The sequence below is a fragment of the Amphiprion ocellaris genome, chromosome 14 (assembly GCF_022539595.1).
Source record: "Amphiprion ocellaris isolate individual 3 ecotype Okinawa chromosome 14, ASM2253959v1, whole genome shotgun sequence".
NCBI classification, from domain to species: Eukaryota; Metazoa; Chordata; class Actinopteri; family Pomacentridae; genus Amphiprion; species Amphiprion ocellaris.
Window position 1 is genome coordinate 21729082 of NC_072779.1, and position 22863 is coordinate 21751944.

At 47.1% G+C, this 22863-nt stretch overlaps 1 protein-coding gene and 1 pseudogene across 1 annotated transcript; one reads left to right on the plus strand and one right to left on the minus strand.

Annotated features, from left to right (window-relative positions):
* Positions 1–1327: 1327 nt before the first annotated feature.
* On the plus strand, positions 1328–5359 carry LOC111570538 (trafficking protein particle complex subunit 14-like; the record flags this gene model as incomplete). The annotated part of the gene is made up of 5 exons (XM_023273368.3): positions 1328–1427; positions 2781–2917; positions 2989–3067; positions 5073–5187; positions 5266–5359. Coding segments are annotated over 5 exons (525 nt in total), but the record flags the coding sequence as incomplete, so codon positions are not given.
* Positions 5360–7157: 1798 nt separating this feature from the next.
* Positions 7158–22186, minus strand: LOC111570537 (hydroperoxide isomerase ALOXE3-like; annotated as a pseudogene).
* Between the last annotated feature and the right edge of the window lie 677 nt (positions 22187–22863).

Genomic DNA, 22863 nt, shown 5'->3' on the forward strand with positions numbered 1-22863 from the left:
CACTGGATGTAGACTCCAGATATTAACCTATCATCGGCCACTCACTTCAGGTGGATTTCCCCTTCCCTTCCACTTTTTGTGTATTGTCATTCTACAAATTCCCATTTCTATGAAAATCAACAATAACCTCCAAGCAGCAACCTACATACTGAAAATGAAAAATTTTCCCGAAGATTTGGACTACAGATGAGATTTATTGCTCTTTGAAGGGAGCCAGATCTCGAGGAGCCGTACTTTTCAAAGAGCCATTCAAATGACTGTCTCGTTGTTATATTCATTCATTTTTTTAGAAATCAGTCAGGAGTAACTCGCTTTTATCACGGAAACAATCACTGGTTGCAGTTATAAGATACAATATGGATCAGAATAATTCAAACTTACACATCCCAACAATATATACTCTATTGGTGGGTGGCGTCTTACACTACCTGATGTGGAGGCAGAACTAGTGGAATCAGTGGAAGAGGGACTGATGGAGACGTCACCCTCATTAGTGCCGGAGTCAGTCTGTTCTTTTCTGACACTATTACTGTCTGGTGCGGAGTTTCCATATGGTGGTGTAAGGTGTTTGTTGACCCGGACTTAAAAGAGATGTTTTTCTGACAAATATTGCGTTGTCGTCTGCCTTACGTGTCGTCCCCAGAAAAGTGCATCCAAATGTTGCTCCATTTCCTTTGACTCTGGCTCATTTTGTGTTTTTTCTTCTGTCACTAGTATCTCCTCCTCCCTGATAAAGCGGTAAAGGACTCGTACGGCGCTCACACTTCTCCTCCTCTAAATTAGCTGCATATATAGCTGCGTTTATGTGAATGGAGCGTGCTGTGGACAACTCAAACTCGGAGATGTCATTAGTCGTTCATGTGAAGGCAGCGTGGACAACTCAGACTCATGGGGCACACAGGTGACACGGGAAGAAAGTGTGGTCAATTTGCGAACCGGTTATCATCATTCACTTAAAGGAGCCGTTCAGATGACTGGCTTGTTTGCGAACATCACATCTCTAATTTTGATTGTGCAATAGGGCAGTCCTGCTTGATTCTATTGGTGAATAGTAAAGATCTACAAAGAATATGCTTCCAACGTTTGCTGTCTTACAGAGCCACTCTTGTGTGTTTGCCTACTGGTTATAGAAAAAGTTTTATTTTCTAAGCACGGCCAACTGTCTGCAATGAATTAGCATAGGTTAAGTAAAAAAAAAAGACAGATGGTGTGAAAAAGCTTTGCTGAGTCATCAGCAACAGGACTAAATGAGTTACATCTAGCTTTTTTATGAAAGCTGATTTTACTACAGTTGCAGGAACAAAACAACTTGTGAACACAACTCTGTCCAAGCACCGTTAGGGTGAAGGAGCACTTCAAGGTCAAATACGTCCTGCTCAACAACTTGCAGGACTTCCTGGCTGTCCGGCTCGTCTGGACTCCAGACGGTTAGTGTGGATTTAAAATTTAAAACATAGGAAAGCATTTTATCCAGTCGGATCTTGTTCAGCAGGAAATCCACCTAGAATCTTCTTCTCTGGATTCAGATGTTCAGACAGATTCCACTCTTTTTGTGGAGTAAATATGAAACTACAGACAGCAAGTACTTAGCTTAACTAGGTTTTAGCTAAGCTTGAGCCTAAGCTAGTTTAGTTTTAGAGTAGTGTTGGACTACTTTGCACTGAGTTTTAAACTTATTTGATCTCAATTTTTGACAGATTTTTGTTCTGGATTTAGGACTGGATTTTAAAGGATTAGTTGTGGGTTGGTTTGGTCTTGATTTTGGACTGGTTTGGACTTGGTTTTAGACCAGTTAAGTCTTGAATAAGGACTGGTTTTGGATTTGGTTTTGGACTTGGTTTTAGAATTTGTTTTGGACAGGTTTGATCTGATTTTGATTTTGGACTGGTTTGGGGATTTGATTTTAGACTTCATTTTGGATAGGATTGGTCTTGATTTTTAACTTGTTTTTGAATACTTTTTGACAATTTTAGACTTGATGTTGAACTGGTTTGGTCTTGAATTTAAACTACTTTTGGACTTGGTTTGGGATTAACTTTAGACTTGGGTTGGTACTGTTTTGCACTTGATTTTAAACAGGTTTGGTCTTGAATTTGAGCTCATTTTGGGCTTAGTTTTAGACTAGATTGGTCTATTTTTGGGAATAACTATTAACCCTCATTTAGACTGGTTTGGACTTGGTTTTAGACCAGTTAAGTCTTGAATAAGGACTAGTTTTTGACTTGGTTTTGGACTTGATTGTAAAAATTTTTTTGGCCAGGTTTGGACTTTTTTTGCCATGGGTTTTTGGATTTGGTTTGAATTTGGTTTGAATTTGGTTTTAGAGCGGTTTAGGTCTTGAAGTTGGAATTATTTGGACTTGCTTTTGGACTGGTTTGGGAATTTGGCTTTAGAATTCACTTTTTAACTGATTTTTGAATACTTCTTGACTAATTTAGACTTGATATTAAACTGGTTTGGTCTTTAATTTAAGCTACTTTTGGACTTGGTTTTGATCAGTCTTAGACTTGGGTTGGTACTGTTTTGCACTTGAAATTAAACCCGTTTGGTCTTGAATTTGAGCTTGTTTAGAGTTTAGTTTTAGACTAGATTGGTCTTGGTTTGAGACTTAATGTTTGACTCTCATTTAGACTGGTTTGAACTTGGTTTTTAACTGGGTTTTACTAGGTTTTGGCAAGTCTGGACTTAGTTTTAGCTTTGTTTTTTGATGGTTTTAGAATTTGTTCTGGATTGGTTTTGCTTTGTTTTTGCTGTTTTCTAACCATATTTGCGTGTTTCAGGTCGCGGTCAGGGTGAGGATGCAGCTCTGGCCGCCGTCGTCTGTCACACTCCTCTCAGTAACCTCGGTCACTGTCGCAAAGGAAGCACTCTGTCGTTCAGCGTTGCCTTCCAGATCCTCAAACCAGGACTCTACGAGGTACGTCGAGCAGCAACTGTCCTGCAGCTTCTTTGTTCACATTCGCTGAGAAATCTTCCTTCTTTCTGCAGCTGAGTCAACACATGAAGCTGAAGCTCCAGTTCACAGCGTCAGTCTCAAACCCTCCGCCTGACGCTCGGCCGCTGTCACGTAAGAACTTTCCCTTATTCACCCTGAAGAGAATGTTTTTATGTGAGGAGAGTGTCAGGTTTCTATCAGAGGTTGCTGATGTCAGATTAAGATTCTATTCTGAGTCACTTAAACATCGTTTTGAAGCACAAATCCTCTTGACTGAAACAGCGTAAAGCAACAACAATCTCTGACCTTTTCTGTCTTTTTTAGTAATAATATCATAAATAAGTGCAGCTTTACAAGCATGTATGCATTCAGCACAGATTATTTTTATATTTTACTGACAAATACAGTTTGTTTGAGAGACACGAAAGCTTCAGCTTATTAAAACGCAGAAAAATGACACCACAGAAGTAATTGTAATATTTTCAGCTTTCTGATGGTCCTTCGACTACTCATCTGTGATGCGTTGATCCATCAGGAAAATGAACCAAATATAAGCGTAAAATTATGATGCTTTACCAAATCCCTTTTCTTTACATGTCTAATAAAATAGGCTAAAATCATTTGTTTGCACTAAATTCTGTAAAAGACAAAAAAATCTGCACTCCTCAGAATGAGTATCCAGAACGAACACCAACACTCATATGACAAAAAAATCTGAAAGTTTTCAGATGAACTGCAGGCAGTTTCCACAGAGCAGAGACTGAAAGGAAAATAAAATAAACAGAATCAGTAAAATAAATGCAGCATGGCTCAAAAACAGTGAACAGAGGAGCAAGTTGTTGGAAATACATTCAGCATGGTGAAACTTCTTTCTAGAGCTCACATGCAAAGTGGTGTGAAAAACGTTTCTGGAAGTTCTAAATCTGTAAATAGTTAAAAACTTTTAGTATGTAGTGTCTTCATTTTACCAGTGTTGGTAACAACTGTGGGCATTTGGAAAAATATTGTTCATTTAGATGCCAGGGATTGTAAAATGCATAATGACAATTAAATTTTTTTCTATTTTGTTATAATTCACAGCAATATAACTGTCATAATGAGCACAGGACATTTCTGAGTTCTTTAAGTCATAGTTTTCCGTAGGGGTGCGAGACATCATGTCACAGTGAAAAATTAGGGTTCAGAGGATTAAAGAGCCACAAACTTTTATCCTTTGAGTGGAAGAAAGAAACAGATCAAAATCTCAACATTAACTTTAAAAAAAAAAAAATTCTTTATCAGTTTCAACAATTTTTAGTGATGGGTATAATTCACATGTGCACAATATTATCATTTTTCTTTATTCAGAAATCAATTTTCCATCAAAATAATAAAATAAAATAAAATAAACGGAAACATTTGCATCTTTAGGAACATTAGGGAGTGACCATTACATTGTCTTTAAATGTTCATACTCAAAATTAAATTGGGCTTTTTAATTTTTATTTCCCATTTTCCCCAACAAGCTACAAACCAGTCTTGTTTTTTGTTTACAAATGCTGTCATCTCTTCCATTTTATACATATTCAGTGTTATATCCCACCATGCTGACATGAATATCCTGCGATAGCCATTTCTTAGTTCTACATTTCATACTTGCAACCAACAAAACACTCAAGAGATATTCATCCTTTTTTCTCCATTCCTGTGGTAAACATCCAAAATAAACAGTTTTTATTGCAAAATGAATTACACATTTAAAACTATAAATGGTTAAAAGGACAACATCACACACGGGTATTAAGAGAGAAGCTGAAGAGAAAATAAAAGACAGAAATAGATTAAGATCAGGAGGTTAAAAAGAGGGACAACAAGCAGTGAACATTTTACAAGGGATAAAAAGGCAGAGTGATAAAAGAGAAATAAAAGTGAACTTTACTTGAAGGCAGGTCTAAAAATGTCTTATCTCAACACAAACTTTAAACATTATGAACTTCTCATGTCCATAAACTAGTGTATGCTTGTTCCAGGTTGGTCCACATTTGAACATTTTCACATCTGTTCTCATTTTTTCATGTGAATAAATGTCACTAAAACACCACAAAGCCTCTACTGCTGAATGTAAAAGCTGTCGTCTCATCGTCTCATCATCACGCAGGTAAAAACAGCCCGTCCAGCCCGGCGGTTCGAGACCTACTGGACCGACACCAGGCCAGTCTGGGTCGATCTCAGTCCTTCTCCCACCAGCAGCCGTCTCGATCGCACATCATGAGGTAAAGCTCTCATTCCAGACCGAGCGGATATCACATTGGGTTAGGTAGTTATCTGATGGTGTCGGTGTGTGTTTCCAGGACGGGCAGCGCCATGGAGCGCCGGGCCATCACGCCGCCCGTCGGCTGGCCGGTCGGCCGGCCGCTCTACCTGCCTATTTGGAAGGAGACTTAACCTCAAAGCAAGCTGCAGGAAACACCGACGGGTCTGATGGAACTGTGATTCATGAGGAGAGGAGCCGCCATGATCAAACTTCACATGAAATATTTAATGTATTATCACATCCAGAGACACAGCTTTTATGGATCATGTTTTCCTGCTCATTTGAACAAAATGTACAAAAAAAAAATCTGGAAATTTCCAAGAACTTCCTGCGCAATTACTAATTATTAGAGAAACAGTGAAAGCAGAGCTACGGTTTTGCAAATAATTTTTAATCTAAAAAATACGTATTTGTTTTCCACTGCAGGTCAGAAAGCAGAAACATCAGTAAAACATTTACAGAAGCACATCTGCAACCATCTGTAAAAGATTTCCCTTTATAATTATCACCACATTTCACTGGATTTTATTTACAGCTTCTAGTGGAAATGAGCTGGAAAATACAGGAACCGTAAAAAAAAATAAAGTGTTATTTCATTGTATTATTTAACATTGAGAGAAACTTTTGTCTCATTCCTCAGTGTTATTCTCTCAGTAGTTTTATTTTGGACAGTTGTGCCTTCAGATTTTGAGTGAATGCGACACAAGAAACTAAATAAACTGCATGCAAGAAAGAATGATTTTATTATTAAAAAGAATTCACGTGTCCTGCTTTGTTTCAGTCATACCACATCTGTTCAGTTTACTGCAGGTAAATCCGAGAGGAGCAAAGCTGGAGGTGCTTTTATTTTGAAATTACAACCTGGCTTCGTGTTTCTGAAGTCACAACATTTATTTTTCATCATCTTCAAACCAAGAGAACAACGGAGCCAAAGTGGATTCCACACATTTAAATATCACCGTTAAGACATCAAATGATAATTTATGTGACTAAATTAAATGTGGGGACAGTGGTGGCACAACGGTTAAGTTTCTGGACTACTGATCAGAAGGTCAGAGGTTCAAGCCCCGATGCAGCCACTGTTGGGCCCTTGAGCAAGGCCCTTAACCCTTCCTGCTCCAGGGGCGCTGTACCGTGGCTGACCCGTCGCTCTGACTCCGCGAATTGGGGAGAATTTCCCCTCGTGGGATTAATAAGGGATAATAAAAATAAATGAATAAATAAATACTTAGGCTAGAATGTTGTTAATCATTTATTAATTTTAATAATAAGGTTAAAATCCTATAAAATTACACATGAAAAACCAACGAATCCAAAGATTCAGTGTAAGCAAGCATTTTATTTAAATTTAAATTTTTAAAATTTAAATCACATTTATAGGCATGTATGCAGCTGCAGTTGTACAGTTTTGAGGTGCCTATACTTTACTTTGATTTTATACCACTTTATATTTGTACTCCAGTATATCCAGACTGAAATATTGCACTTTTTACTGCATTCCAAGTGATTAGATTCAGATTAACAGCACAGTATGTAGTAAGAAAACAGATCACGGTGCGTTATTGAAGATTAAAATAAAACTACTGATCACATGAAGAAAATTCAACTAATTTAAATTGGTTTCACCTTAAAAAGCACACAAACACGTGGTTTTCATCCAGTAACATGATAAATATGACTCTAATATGGGCCGTTGATTGTTATACTGAAGTAGAATTTTACTACTTTTACTTCAGTATTTAAAGTATTTCTTCCACTGCTGGCTCTTTGTTATCATGAGCTAAAACAGTCAATCACTAGATATGATTTCTGACATTTTACAGAACATTAATTTGATTAAAATACAATAGAATCAATTAATTGATAGTAATAATAATGGTTTGATGGATTTTCACTCCTGTTATCAATAATTGCTGCTGTCGGATGAGGTCAGATGATGACGCTGTTCTCGATGTGTGATGGACAGAGGTACGGATACGGCAGCTCCAGCCGGCTGTTGCGCTCAACGATGTCTTTAGAAATGGTGGCAAGTTGAGCCTGCACCTCCTCCACCAGCCTGCGGTGGGCGCCGTTTGCAAAGATGGCCTCGTTGTAGTGGCACAGAGGAACCTGCAGGGGGAGACACACACTCACATTATTTGTATTATATATCGCGTTATATTAAGACAGCGACCACAGACTGTCTGGGAAAGACGGGCGCAGCCAAAGTCACGCCTCGTCTAAAACAGGGGTGTCCAACCCCCGGGCCGCAGACCGTGACCGGGATGCACAGAAAGAAAAAAAAACGTTTTACTATTATTTTTAGGGCTGGGATTTTAACGCGTTAATTTCGAGTTTATTTATTATCGAGGTGGGCGGAGCCTCACAGAGTCGTGGGCGGGCTGCGACAGCATCTCCAGTGTCATCAGGACGCGACACGTGGAGTTGACGTCGGGCAGGAAGGACAGGATGTCGTCCTCCGTCACGCCGCCTTTGACCTGCGGAGGAGGACGCAACATGGCCACCGGGCAGTTGGGCATCCAGAGAGCAAAGTCCAGCTGCAGCAGAGGAAGGAGCAGATGTTAAAGGAATGAAGGAGCAGATGTTCCAGATGTTCAGAGAGAAAAGCAGTGTGAGGCCTTTAGTATAGAAAACATGAATGAAATGAATCCTGTATTTGTGAGCAAAGAAAACCTTCCTGGTTCAGTGTGAGAGAAATTTAATTTTTCAGATTTAAATTGTTTTAAATCTCACGTCTATACAGTCAGAATGACTCAACTAATGATCAATTTTTCTCTCCTTTGTAATATTTTTATACACATTGTCATCATAGTGAGAATTTTTACTCCGCCAAGGAGGCAGAGCCTCGGTGGAGTTATTTGACGATTTGTGTTGGTCTGTCTGTCTGTCTGTCTGTCTGTCTGTCTGTCTGTCTGTCTGTCTGTCTGTCTGTGAGCAACATGACTCAAAAACGGACTAATGGATTTGGATGAAATTTTCAGGAAGGTCAGAAATGACACAAGGACCAAGTAATTAGATTTTGGCAGTGATGTGGCTTATAGTCTGGATCCACGGATTTGTTAAAATTACATTTTGAGAACACATTTATTTTATGAGTCATTGTGTACGTGTTTTTTATTGTTTTTAGTCATTTTTGGAACTCTTCTAAGCCATCCTAGATGTTTAACAAATTTCTAATCATTTTGGACAAATGTGGAGATTTGTTTAAGATTTCCGCATCATTGCCAGATAGCCATGACAAAAAGTGAACACTAATTAAATTGTGGAGTGTTTCTGAGTCCCATCAATTCCCGCTGCCCACTACATATTTAGGTCACGTGATTTGGTATCCGTACATAACGTACACATGCAGAACACACACCTGTGCTCAGTGCAAGGTCATTTTGTTTGCGGGTACAGAAATATTCTATGGTGCTGTGATTTCTGATCATCAATAATTAATAAATGAACAAATACTGCATTTCTAAAGAAAAATGCTGCATTTCTGACAATGCCATATGGGGGAATGAGTGGCCTTGGAAGAGTACTGAGCTCTCTGAGTACTTTTCTAGTTATTGTTATTATTGCTGTTGTTGTTATTTTTATTTCTATTGTTGTTGTTCTGTAGTGTGCCTGTGTTTGACTCACCTGAGAGAAGTTAACAGCAGAGTGCAGAGCTGAACACGAAAAAATGATCATCATGACAAACTTGGACACTTCAGCTTTGGTGTTGAAGGACTGAGGGAAACCTGCACAGACGTGTTCACATTTACACATTCATGTAAATATTTACACACATTTACAGATTTGGTTGCATATTTACATTTTTGGTGTAGATATTTACACATTTGTACATTTGTATATAATCATTTACAATTTTGTGTTTACATTTCCAGTTTTATAAATATGTCAATATCTGAACACATCTTTGTAAACATTTTCATATTTGTGTATATACAGTATTTGTGTAGATTTGCAGACATATGACTGACCTGCGAACACATATTTTTTTGTGTAGATATTTTTTGTCTGTAGATTTGTGTACATTTTAATAGTTTATGTACGGGTTTACACTCATTTGTGTACACATTTACCGAGACTTATTAGACTAATTTATTTTTTGTATTTGTATACATTCACTTTTGTATAGATTTGCATGCACCATTTGTTTGTTTAAACATATACAGCTTTGTGTACACATTTAAAGCTTTATCTTTAGCTTTGTAAATGTTAATCATTTGTGCAGATTTGCTCATTTATGTACATTTGTGTTTGCATTTATAAATTTGTGTAAATGTCCTCACGTCTCAGTAATGTGAAAATTTGCAGATTTTTTACTGTCTCTGTGCACACATTGACATGAACACAAACTACAGTGGGGCAGTTAATCAACACTGTAACAAGTTTCTGCAGTTTTTCCTGTAGTTTTTACGGTAATATTACTGTAAAATGACCAAACATCCACTGTAGAACCTGTCTACAGTAAGTTGCTGTAGATCTGCAATGCATCATGGGTAAAATTCACTGAGAGGATAAATTTACTGCAGATACTTCTTTACTGTGAATCACATGACTAATTTTAAGCGGGAATTTTCACAGGACATTTTGCATCGTTCCCAACAAACATATTAAAACGGAGGAGCCGCCATCTTAATATCCTCCTAAACTTTAGTTTCTGGTCGCCTGTTTTATTCCAAAGTTGTTTCCTGGACCTCACTAGTCAAGATTCTACTTTTTGTAAGTGACTCCAGCAAGTAACTCACTTCATTATTTTGTAATTTTACGTTAAATTGAAGTAGTTTGGTCCGGTAACGGCCAGGTGTGTCCAACGGTAACTGACTGAGAGAGAAAAGAGATCCGCTAGCTAGAGATCCGCTAGATTAGCTAGTCAGTGTCCTGGACTTTAAGAAAACTATTTGCTGATGAAATTCTGATAGAGTTCGGTTTTTACATTTGTTGATAATGTTAAGAAGTTAACCAAGGAGTAACGTTACCGGATAAACGTTAAATTTAAACCGCGTACGTTAGAGCGCGCGCGCGTCTGTGTGTTAGCTAAGTCCGTTAGCTATGTGTGCGTTTCTGTGTTAGCTACGTCTGTTAGCTATGTGTGTGTTTCTGTGTTAGCTACGTCTGTTAGCTATGTCCGTTAGCTGTCTGTTAGCTACGTCTGTTAGCTATATCCGTTAGCTATGTCTGTTAGCTACATCTGTTAGCTACGTCCATTCTCTATGTCTGTTAGCTATGTCTGTTTGGTAAATTTCATCACTCGTTTTTCTGCTGTTAACTGCTGAGGGAAAACTGACGACCAAAGCGGGCCAGACAAACAACACATTGACAGGTAAAACTTTGACCCAGTTACAAAATGTAAGTTATTCTATTTTTCAAACAGAACATTCTGGAAAGACTTAGTGGACCAGATCTGTTGGGGGTTATTACACACGCATGGACCAGTAAATAGTACTATGTGGATCATTTTAGCCATATTTTTCTCCTTAACTGGTGTAATGTATGATGTGTGTTGTGTTTGAAGATTTTTGTCAGGATAAATTCAGAGCAGAGGAAGTGTGCCTCCAAAGATCAAGCGAGCAGAAGGACTGGCAAGATGGTCCAACAAAAAAATGAGTCCCTCAGTCCACATGTAGACAGAACAAGTAATACCAGGTGAGACTTTTAATCAGCGTTGCCAGATCTCATGATAGAAACAAGCAACCAGCTCTATGGAAACAAGCCTAAAACAAGCCTAAAAGCTGAACTGCCACATCGTGTAAATGAGACGTCTCTTGATAGCCGTATAAATATATACATTTATTTTTGTATGGAGTAAATTGACAGTAAATAGTCAATATAACCTTTGAATAACTTATATTTTTAAATTGTCGTGAAAAGAAACTTAGATTCTTCAGGTCTGATTAAAATAAAAGACATTTGGTCCAGTGTATTAAGTGTTGTCTACAAAATGAAAAATGTATATATATATATATATATATATATATATATATATATATATTATATATATATATATATATATGGTGATAAATTTTTGTGATAAGGGACTGTTTATTTTACAGTATATATAATTTTTCACAACTAATTTATTTACAGTATTAAAAAAGTACAATAATGCTTGTTACAGTGATCTCATGCTTCACATCATTGCTGTGACAATAAATACAGTACCCTATTACTGTGATTGCATTTACAGCAAGATAATTATTACTGTAAACAACATCGTTACTGTGATTAAGTTTACAGTAAGCTTACTGTAAAACAAACTACAGCAAGTTGCCAATTGCTGCCAGCTAGTTACTGTACATTTTACGATCAGCTTTTTACAATGAACAAGCAAACAAACAGAACCTGAGTTGTGCGTGAAGCCGTGTGTGTTGATATCTGTGATCCAGTGTTGAAGCTCCGAGTCCAACTGAACGTCATCGTCTCTGCTGTAATAAACATTTACCCAACTGACTACAAAACTGACACACACACACACACACACACACACACACACACACACACACACACACACACACACACACACAGATCTTGATGTCTCAGGTGAAAAAGTGTTTTTTTACATGGAGTGATCAGGTGCGTTTGTTTACCTGTGCAGTGCGTCCCAGACCTTCAGTGCGTCCTGAGTGTAGTAGCTCTGCGGCAGGTTGTCCAAGCCACGGTCCTTCAGGTCATCAGGGATGCACAGGGACCGATAGGTGGTCTTGGCCGAGGCCCGGGACGGGTAACGTCTTCAGACCAGAGCCCATCGCCTGAAGGACCAACAGGAGATACAGTGAGGAGAAAAAACGCATTACTGTTCTTATCTGCAGTTCAAAAGACAAACAACCAAAAGAGACACAAAATAACCCTAGAAAGACACGAAATAATCACAGAAAGACACAAAAGAACCACAGGAATACACAAAAGAACCACAAAAAGACACAAAAGAACCGCAGAGACACAAAACCACAGAAAGACATAAAAGAAACACAAAAAGACACAAAGTAACTGCAGAAAGACACAAAATAACAAAAAGACAAATGAGCCACAAAAACGCACAAAATAACCACAGAAAGACATAAAATAACCACAAAAAGACACAAAAGAACCAGAGAAAGACATAAAATAACCACAAAAAGACACAAAATAAACATAGAAAGCCACAAAATAACAACAAAAAGACACAAAAGAGCCACAAAATAACCACAGGAAGGCACAAAATAACCACAGGGACACACAAGAACCACAAAAAGATACAAAATAACCACAGAAAGACATAAAATAACCACAAAAAGACACTGAAGAACCACAGAAAGATACAAAAGAACCACAAAGCGACACACAGTAATCACACAAACACAAAATGACCAAAAGTGACACAAGACACAATACAAGCAGAACAAAACATAAAAACACCCAAAAAGACATAAAACAACCGGATTAAGACATAAAACAAGCAAAAAAACCCCAAAACAACCGTTTTACATTGTTAGACTTGTTCAACTCTATTGTTTGTGAGGTTTTACCTTATCAAACACACCGTCAGCTGCCAGCAGAGACGTTCGAGCCTGAAGGTTTATCTGCAGCGACGTCTTAACATGTGGCATCAACAGATGGACACAAAAACAACCAATCAGAGAGGAGGAAATAACATGACTACACAAAATGACCAAAAGCACACAAAACAGTCACAAAAAGCCACAAAACAACCACTAAAAGGCACAAAACAACCAGAAAAAGACACAAAACAACCACAAAAACGCACAAAACAACCACAAAAAGGCACAAAACAACCACAAAACAACCACAAAAGTGCAAAAAAACGTTGTGGGTCCGTGTTGTGTTGTTGTTGTGCTGCTGTACCTGGTGCAGCGGGTGTAGATCGGGCAGCTGCCTCAGCGTGGCCACGCAGCACAGCTCCCCAATCACGTGGGTCCTCAGGTAGTACGACACCAGCTGGTGACACTGGAAGTCGGAAGCACGAACCCAGATCTTAGCCAGCAGCCAGTCAGAGGTCAGGTCAGAGGGCAGGAAGACCGGGTTCTGAGGACCCGGGTTCTGTTGCAGCTGAGGAACCCACAGATCAGCTGTTAGACAACGTCTCAGAATGATGAGAGCTTAGCAGAACAGTTTACTATAATGTGGAAATGGGTCACCACACTGTCAAAACTGAGTATTTTAACCATTTTTAATTGCATTTTTAAAATATATTTTTAAAAAACATTATTTTACAGATATGTGCCATCATATAAAAAATAAATTAAGTATATTTAGGACTAAAAAACTGACCAATCATGTTTAATTGTTATTTTGTAGAGGTTATTAAATTACAGATATCATAATGTAATATTATCTGTAAAATAATTGTAAAGATTTAAGAAAAAAATCTTAATGTAGTGGAGGAAATAACATGACTGCACATCTGGATGAGACACAAAATAAAACACAAAACATAAAACATTAAACAACCACAAAGAGACACAAAATGATCACATAGACACAGACAAAAGTACGACTAAAATCTGACATACAACGACCACAAAAAGACGCAAATAACCTAAAGGAGACATAAATCAATCACAGAAAGACAAAACAACCACAAAATGACACATAATAACCAAAACCCGACACATTACAGCCACAAAAAGATACAAAATAACCACAAAGAGACATACATCAACCAGAAAAAAAGACACAGAACAGCCACAGAAGACGCACAATTATCACATGCATGCCAAATGACCAAAAACAAACCAGAATAACACACAAAACAGTCACAACAAAAAGACAGAAAACTACCACAAAAAGACACAAAATGATCACACAGACACAAAACAACCAGAAAAAGACACAAAATGACACAAAATAACCAGAGACTCGAAACAACCTCAGAGAGACACAAATGACACAAAATAACCTCAAAAAGACACAGTTGACACAAAAAGATACAAAATGACACAAAACAACCAAAAAAAACACAAAACCATCACATACACACAAAATGACCAAAAACAAACATAAAACAACCAGAAAAACACACAAAACGATCACTACGAAAGGACACAAGACAATTAGACATACAAAATAATCAGAATAGACATAAAATTACCACAAGACATAAAGTGGTCACACAAACACAACACAACCAGGAAAAGACTCAAAACAATCAGAAAATCAGACAAAACAAAAAAAATAATTAGTTTTTTTATCGTGTGTATTTGTGTATATGTCTCTTATCAATGTTTTAAAGGTATTTGTCATTATTTTCACAATTTTTACAGCTTTTAAACATTACAGTATTCCATTTTCTTTCTGGATCTCTTGCTGCCAGATTGTCAAAGCCTTTTACACATTTTGTTTTGACAGTGAATGCTGATCATCACCTACCTGTATGAGGAGCTCACCTGGATGGCAATGGGGACCAGCTGGCTCTGCTGGTTCAGGTGAAGGAGGCACAGCGGCGCCAACAGGTACGTCTGCTTCCCATTGACCACGTTGGCCGGGACGCCATCCAAAACCTCGTAGTCCAACAGGTAAATCCTCCCTTCCTGCCACATCACACAACCTCGGCACACACGACTAAAAACACACAACACCTGGGAATCAGAGAGGTGAACACACACCTGGAGCTCGCGTTGGAGCGAGGAGCCTTCGGGCAGGAAGGGGTGGAGCATGCTGGCGGTGACGGACAGGTTTGAAGGGAGGATGTGGGTCTGACGCAGCAGCAAAGGGTTGCAGCCGTTCAAACACTGGTGGCCAAAATACCAGTCGTCCTTCCAGTGAGCCTGAACGAACCCTGTGAGGCAGATTAAAGCTTATTCTGCAAGGATGGAACCATTGGAAGTTCACCTGTGACATGTGAGTAAAAGAGACACACAACTAAACAACTAAAGAGACGTAAAACAACCACAACGAGACCAGAAAACAACCACAAAAATATACAAAATTGCCACAAAAAGACACAAAACAATTGTAAAGACCCATAAAATGAACACAGATACAAAATGACCAAAAAGACACGTAAAATAAGCAACTGGAGACACTTAACAACCACAAACAGCAGCAGAGATGGAACAGCCGCCGGGTAGAGCAGACCAGGATGCAGCATCGGAGGTGGGACAGCCGCCGGGTGGAGAAGAGCAGGATGCAGCATCGGAGGTGGGACGGCCGCCGGGTGGAGCAGACCAGGAGGTAGCATTGGAAGTGGAACAGCAGCCGGGTGGAGCAGAGCAGGATGCAGCAGATAAGGGTGACACAGCCGCCGGGTGGAGCATAGCAGGAGGCAGCAGCGGAGATGGAACGGCCGCCGGGTGGAGCATAGCAGGAGGCAGCAGCGGAGATGGAACGGCCGCCGGGTGGAGCAGAGCAGGAGGCAGCAGGTAAGGGTGACACAGCCGCCGGGTGGAGCAGAGCAGGAGGCAGCAGCGGAGATGGAACGGCCGCCGGGTGGAGCAGAACAGGATGCAGGATCGGAGGTGGAACAGCCGCCGGGTGGAGCAGAGCAGGATGCAGCATCGGAGGTGGTACAGCCGCCGTTGGAGAAGAGCAGGCTGTAGCAGCGGAGGTGGGACAGCCTCCGGGTGGAGAGGACCAGGATGCAGCATCGGAGGTGAAACGGCCGCCGTGTGGAGCAGAGCAGGAGGTAGCAGTGGAAGTGGAACAGCAGCCGGGTGGAGCAGAGCAGGATGCAGCAGCGGAGGTGGAACAGCACTCGGGTGGAGCAGAGCAGGAGGCAGCAGCGGTGGAACAGCCACTGAGTGGACAGGTGGAACAGAGCAGGTCACAGCAGCATCGGTGGAACAGCCCCTGAGTGGAGAGGTGGAGCAGCTGCTTGGTTTTGCAGAGCAGAATGCAGCAGCGGTGGTGGGACGGCCGCCGGGTGGAGAAGACCAGGATGCAGCATCGGAGGTGGGACGGCCGCCGGGTGGAGCAGACCAGGAGGTAGCATTGGAAGTGGAACAGCAGCCGGGTGGAGCAGAGCAGGATGCAGCAGATAAGGGTGACACAGCCGCCGGGTGGAGCATAGCAGGAGGCAGCAGCGGAGATGGAACGGCCGCCGGGTGGAGCATAGCAGGAGGCAGCAGCGGAGATGGAACGGCCGCCGGGTGGAGCAGAGCAGGAGGCAGCAGGTAAGGGTGACACAGCCGCCGGGTGGAGCAGAGCAGGAGGCAGCAGCGGAGATGGAACGGCCACCGGGTGGAGCAGAACAGGATGCAGGATCGGAGGTGGAACAGCCGCCGGGTGGAGCAGAGCAGGATGCAGCATCGGAGGTGGTACAGCCGCCGTTGGAGAAGAGCAGGCTGTAGCAGCGGAGGTGGGACAGCCTCCGGGTGGACCAGAGCAGGGTGCAGCAGCGGAGGTGGGACAGCCTCCGGGTGGACCAGAGCAGGAGGCAGCAGCGGAGGTGGGACAGCCGCCGTGTGGAGCAGAACACCATGCAGCAGAGGAGTTGGAACAACCGCCGTGTGGAGAAGAACAGGATGCAGCAGCGGAGGTGCTCCACCTATCCACTCAGCAGCTTTTCCACCGCTGCTTCCTCCTGCTCTGCTCCACCCGAATGCTGTTCCACCTCCACTGCTACCTCCTGCTATGCTCTACACGGCTGCTGTTCCAACTCTCTACTCAGCAGCAAAGCAGGAGGCAGCAGCGGAGATGGAACAGACGCCGGGTGGAGCAGAGCAGGAGGAAGCAGCGGAGGTGGGACAGCGGCCGGGTGGAGCAGAGCAGGATGCAGCATCGGAGATGGAGCAGAGCAGGAGGCAGCAGCGGAGATGGAACAGACGCCGGGTGGAGCATCGCAGGATGCAGCAGCGGAGGTGGGACAGCCGCCGGGTGGAGCAGAGCAGGATGCAGCAGCGGAGGTGGAACAGCCGACAGGTGGAACAGAGCAGAATGCAGCAGCGGAGGTGGAACAGCCGCCGGGTGGAGCAGAGCAGGAGGCAGCAGCGGAGATGGAACGGCCGCCGGGTGGAGCAGACCAGGATGCAGCATCGGAGGTGGGACAGCCGCCGGTTGGAGCAGAGCAGGATGCAGCATCGGAGGTGGGACAGCCGCTGAGTGGAGAGGTGGAACAGCAGCAGTGTGGAGAGGTGGACGAGCAGCCATGTGGAGCAGAGCAGGAGGCAGGATCGGAGGTGGGACAGCCGCCGGGTGGAGCAGAGCAGGATGCAGCAGCGGAGGTGGAACAGCCGACAGGTGGAACAGAGCAGAATGCAGCAGCGGAGGTGGAACAGCCGCCGGGTGGAGCAGAGCAGGAGGCAGCAGCGGAGGTGGGACGGCCGCCGGGTGGACCAGAGCAGGATGCAGCAGCGGTGGTGGGACGGCCGCTGGGTGGAGAGGACCAGGATGCAGCATCGGAGGTGGAACGGCCGCCGTGTGAAGCAGAGCAGGAGGCAGGAGATAAGGGTGACACAGCCGCCGGGTGGAACAGAGTAGGATGCAGCAGCGGAGGTGGAACAGCACTCGGGTGGAGCAGAGCAGGAGGCAGCATCGGTGGAACAGCCCCTGAGTGGAGAGGTGGAGCAGCTGCTTGGTTTTGCAGAGCAGGATGCAGCAGCATTGGTGGGACGGCCGCCGGGTGGAGAAGACCAGGATGCAGCATCGGAGGTGGGACAGCCGCCGAGTGGAGCAGTCCAGGATGCAGCATCGGAGGTGGGACAGCCGCCGGGTGGAGCAGAGCAGGATGCAGCATCGGAGGTGGGACAGCCGCTGAGTGGAGAGGTGGAACAGCAGCCGTGTGGAGAGGTGGAAGAGCAGCCATGTGGAGCAGAGCAGGAGGTAGCAGTGGAGGTGGAACAGCATTCGGGTGGAGCAGACCAGGAGGCAGCAGCGGTGGAACAGCAGCTGAGTGGACAGGTGCAACAGAGCAGGTCACAGCAGCAGCGGTGGAACAGCTCCTGAGTGGAGAGGTGGAGCAGCTGCTTGGTTTTGCAGAGCAGGATGCAGCAGCGGAGGTGGAACGGCCGCCGGGTGGAGCAGAGCAGGAGGCAGGATCGGAGGTGGAGCAGCCGCCGGGTGGAACAGAGCAGGAGGCAGCAGCGGAGGTGGGACGGCCGCCGGGTGGACCAGAGCAGGATGCAGCAGCGGAGATGGAACGGCCGCCGGGTGGAGCAGAGCAGGAGGAAGCAGGTAAGGGTGACACAGCCGCCGGGTGGAGCAGAGCAGGAGGCAGCAGCGGAGATGGAACGGCCGCCGGGTGGAGCAGAACAGGATGCAGGATCGGAGGTGGAACAGCCGCCGGGTGGAGCAGAGCAGGATGCAGCATCGGAGGTGGTACAGCCGCCGTTGGAGAAGAGCAGGCTGTAGCAGCGGAGGTGGGACAGCCTCCGGGTGGACCAGAGCAGGGTGCAGCAGCGGAGGTGGGACAGCCTCCGGGTGGACCAGAGCAGGAGGCAGCAGCGGAGGTGGGACAGCCGCCGTGTGGAGCAGAACACCATGCAGCAGAGGAGTTGGAACAACCGCCGTGTGGAGAAGAACAGGATGCAGCAGCGGAGGTGCTCCACCTATCCACTCAGCAGCTTTTCCACCGCTGCTTCCTCCTGCTCTGCTCCACCTGAATGCTGTTCCACCTCCACTGCTACCTCCTGCTATGCTCTACACGGCTGCTGTTCCAACTCTCTACTCAGCAGCAAAGCAGGAGGCAGCAGCGGAGATGGAACAGACGCCGGGTGGAGCAGAGCAGGAGGAAGCAGTGGAGGTGGGACAGCGGCCGGGTGGAGCAGAGCAGGATGCAGCATCGGAGGTGGAACGGCCGCCGTGTGGAGCAGAGCAGGAGGTAGCAGCGGAGGTGGAACAGCACTCGGGTGGAGCAGAGCAGGAGGCAGCATTGGTGGAACAGCCGCTGAGTGGACAGGTGCAACAGAACAGGTCACAGCAGCAGCGGTGGAACAGCCCCTGAGTGGAGAGGTGGAGCAGGTGCTTGGTTTTGCAGAGCAGGATGCAGCAGCGGAGGTGGAACGGCCGCCGGGTGGAGCAGAGCAGGAGGCAGGATCGGAGGTGGAGCAGCCGCCGGGTGGAACAGAGCAGGAGGCAGCAGCGGAGGTGGGACGGCCGCCGGGTGGACCAGAGCAGGATGCAGCAGCGGTGGTGGGACGGCCGCCGGGTGGACAGGACCAGGATGCAGCATCGAAGGTGGAACAGCACTCGGGTGGAGCAGAGCAGGAGGCAGCAGCAGTGGAACAGCCGCTGAGTGGACAGGTGGAACAGAGCAGGTCACAGCAGCATCGGTGGAACAGCCCCTGAGTGGAGAGGTGGAGCAGCTGCTTGGTTTTTGCAGAGCAGAATGCAGCAGCGGTGGTGGGACGGCCGCCGGGTGGAGAAGACCAGGATGCAGCATCGGAGGTGGGACGGCCGCCGGGTGGAGCAGACCAGGAGGTAGCATTGGAAGTGGAACAGCAGCCGGGTGGAGCAGAGCAGGATGCAGCAGATAAGGGTGACACAGCCGCCGGGTGGAGCATAGCAGGAGGCAGCAGCGGAGATGGAACGGCCGCCGGGTGGAGCATAGCAGGAGGCAGCAGCGGAGATGGAACGGCCGCCGGGTGGAGCAGACCAGGATGCAGCATCGGAGGTGGGACAGCCGCCGGCTGGAGCAGAGCAGGATGCAGCATCGGAGGTGGGACAGCCGCTGAGTGGAGAGGTGGAACAGCAGCAGTGTGGAGAGGTGGAAGAGTAGCCATGTGGAGCAGAGCAGGAGGCAGGATCGGAGGTGGAACGGCCGCCGGGTGGAGCAGAGCAGGAGGCAGGATCGGAGGTGGAGCAGCCGCCGGGTGGAACAGAGCAGGAGGCAGCAGCGGAGGTGGGACGGCCGCCGGGTGGACCAGAGCAGGATGCAGCAGCGGTGGTGGGACGGCCGCCGGGTGGAGAGGACCAGGATGCAGCATCGGAGGTGGAACGGCCGCCGTGTGGAGCAGAGCAGGAGGTAGCAGCGGAGGTGGAACAGCACTTGGGTGGAGCAGAGCAGGAGGCAGCATTGGTGGAACAGCCGCTGAGTGGACAGGTGCAACAGAACAGGTCACAGCAGCAGCGGTGGAACAGCCCCTGTGTGTAGAGGTGGAGCAGGTGCTTGGTTTTGCAGAGCAGGATGCAGCAGCGGAGGTGGAACGGCCGCCGGGTGGAGCAGAGCAGGAGGCAGGATCGGAGGTGGAGCAGCCGCCGGGTGGAACAGAGCAGGATGCAGCAGCGGAGGTGGGACGGCCGCCGGGTGGACCAGAGCAGGATGCAGCAGCGGTGGTGGGACGGCCGCCGGGTGGAGAGGACCAGGATGCAGCATCGGAGGTGGAACAGCACTCGGGTGGAGCAGAGCAGGTCACAGCAGCATCGGTGGAACAGCCCCTGAGTGGAGAGGTGGAGCAGCTGCTTGGTTTTTGCAGAGCAGAATGCAGCAGCGGTGGTGGTACGGCCGCCGGGTGGAGAAGACCAGGAGGCAGCAGCGGAGATGGAACGGCCGCCGGGTGGAGCAGAACAGGATGCAGGATCGGAAGTGGAACAGCCGCTGGGTGGAGCAGAGCAGGATGCAGCATCGGAGGTGGTACAGCCGCCGTTGGAGAAGAGCAGGCTGAAGCAGCGGAGGTGGGACAGCCTCCGGGTGGACCAGAGCAGGGTGCAGCAGCGGAGGTGGGACAGCCTCCGGGTGGACCAGAGCAGGAGGCAGCAGCGGAGGTGGGACAGCCGCCGTGTGGAGCAGAACACCATGCAGCAGAGGAGTTGGAACAACCGCCGTGTGGAGAAAAACAGGATGCAGCAGCGGAGGTGCTCCACCTATCCACTCAGCAGCTTTTCCACCGCTGCTTCCTCCTGCTCTGCTCCACCCGAATGCTGTTCCACCTCCACTGCTACCTCCTGCTATGCTCTACACAGCTGCTGCTCCAACTCTGTACTCAGCAGCAAAGCAGGAGGCAGCAGCGGAGATGGAACAGACGCCGAGTGGAGCATCGCAGGATGCAGCAGCGGAGGTGGGACAGCCGCCGGGTGGAGCAGAGCAGGATGCAGCATCGGAGGTGGAGCAGCCGCCGGGTGGAGCAGAGCAGGATGCAGCAGCGGAGGTGGAACAGCCGACAGGTGGAACAGAGCAGAATGCAGCAGCGGAGGTGGAACAGCCGCCGGGTGGAGCAGAACAGGATGCAGGATCGGAGGTGGAACAGCCGCCGGGTGGAGCAGACCAGGATGCAGCATCGGAGGTGGGACAGCCGCCGGCTGGAGCAGAGCAGGATGCAGGAGATAAGGGTGACACCGCCGCCGGGTGGAACAGAGTAGGATGCAGCAGCGGAGGTGGAACAGCACTCGGGTGGAGCAGAGCAGGAGGCAGCATCGGTGGAACAGCCCCTGAGTGGAGAGGTGGAGCAGCTGCTTGGTTTTGCAGAGCATGATGCAGCAGCATTGGTGGGACGGCCGCCGGGTGGAGAAGACCAGGATGCAGCATCGGAGGTGGGACAGCCGCCGAGTGGAGCAGACCAGGATGCAGCATCGGAGGTGGGACAGCCGCCGGGTGGAGCAGAGCAGGATGCAGCATCGGAGGTGGGACAGCCGCTGAGTGGAGAGGTGGAACAGCAGCCGTGTGGAGAGGTGGAAGAGCAGCCATGTGGAGCAGAGCAGGAGGGAGCAGTGGAGGTGGAACAGCATTCGGGTGGAGCAGACCAGGAGGCAGCAGCGGTGGAACAGCAGCTGAGTGGACAGGTGCAACAGCATGCAGCATCGGAGGTGGTACAGCCGCCGTTGGAGAAGAGCAGGCTGTAGCAGCGGAGGTGGGACAGCCTCCGGGTGGACCAGAGCAGGAGGCAGCAGCGGAGGTGGGACAGCCGCCGTGTGGAGCAGAACACCATGCAGCAGAGGAGTTGGAACAACCGCCGTGTGGAGAAGAACAGGATGCAGCAGCGGAGGTGCTCCACCTATCCACTCAGCAGCTTTTCCACCGCTGCTTCCTCCTGCTCTGCTCCACCCGAATGCTGTTCCACCTCCACTGCTACCTCCTGCTATGCTCTACACGGCATCTGTTCCAACTCTCTACTCAGCAGCAAAGCAGGAGGCAGCAGCGGAGATGGAACAGACGCCGGGTGGAGCAGAGCAGGAGGAAGCAGCGGAGGTGGGACAGCGGCCGGGTGGAGCAGAGCAGGATGCAGCATCGGAGGTGGAGCAGAGCAGGAGGCAGCAGCGGAGGTGGGATGGCCGCCGGGTGGAGCAGAGCAGGATGCAGCATCGGAGGTGGAACGGCCGCCGGGTGGAGCAGAGCAGGATGCAGCTTCGGAGGTGGAACGGCCGCCGGGTGGAGCAGAGCAGGAGGCAGCAGCGTAGATGGAACGGCCGCCGGGCGGAGCAGAGCAGGAGGCAGCAGCGGAGATGGAACGGCCGCCGGGTGGAGCAGAACAGGATGCAGGATCGGAGGTGGAACAGCCGCCGAGTGGAGCAGACCAGGATGCAGCATCGGAGGTGGGACAGCCGCCGGGTGGAGCAGAGCAGGATGCAGCATCGGAGGTGGGACAGCCGCTGAGTGGAGAGGTGGAACAGCAGCCGTGTGGAGAGGTGGAAGAGCAGCCATGTGGAGCAGAGCAGGAGGTAGCAGTGGAGGTGGAACAGCATTCGGGTGGAGCAGACCAGGAGGCAGCAGCGGTGGAACAGCAGCTGAGTGGACAGGTGCAACAGAGCAGGTCACAGCAGCAGCGGTGGAACA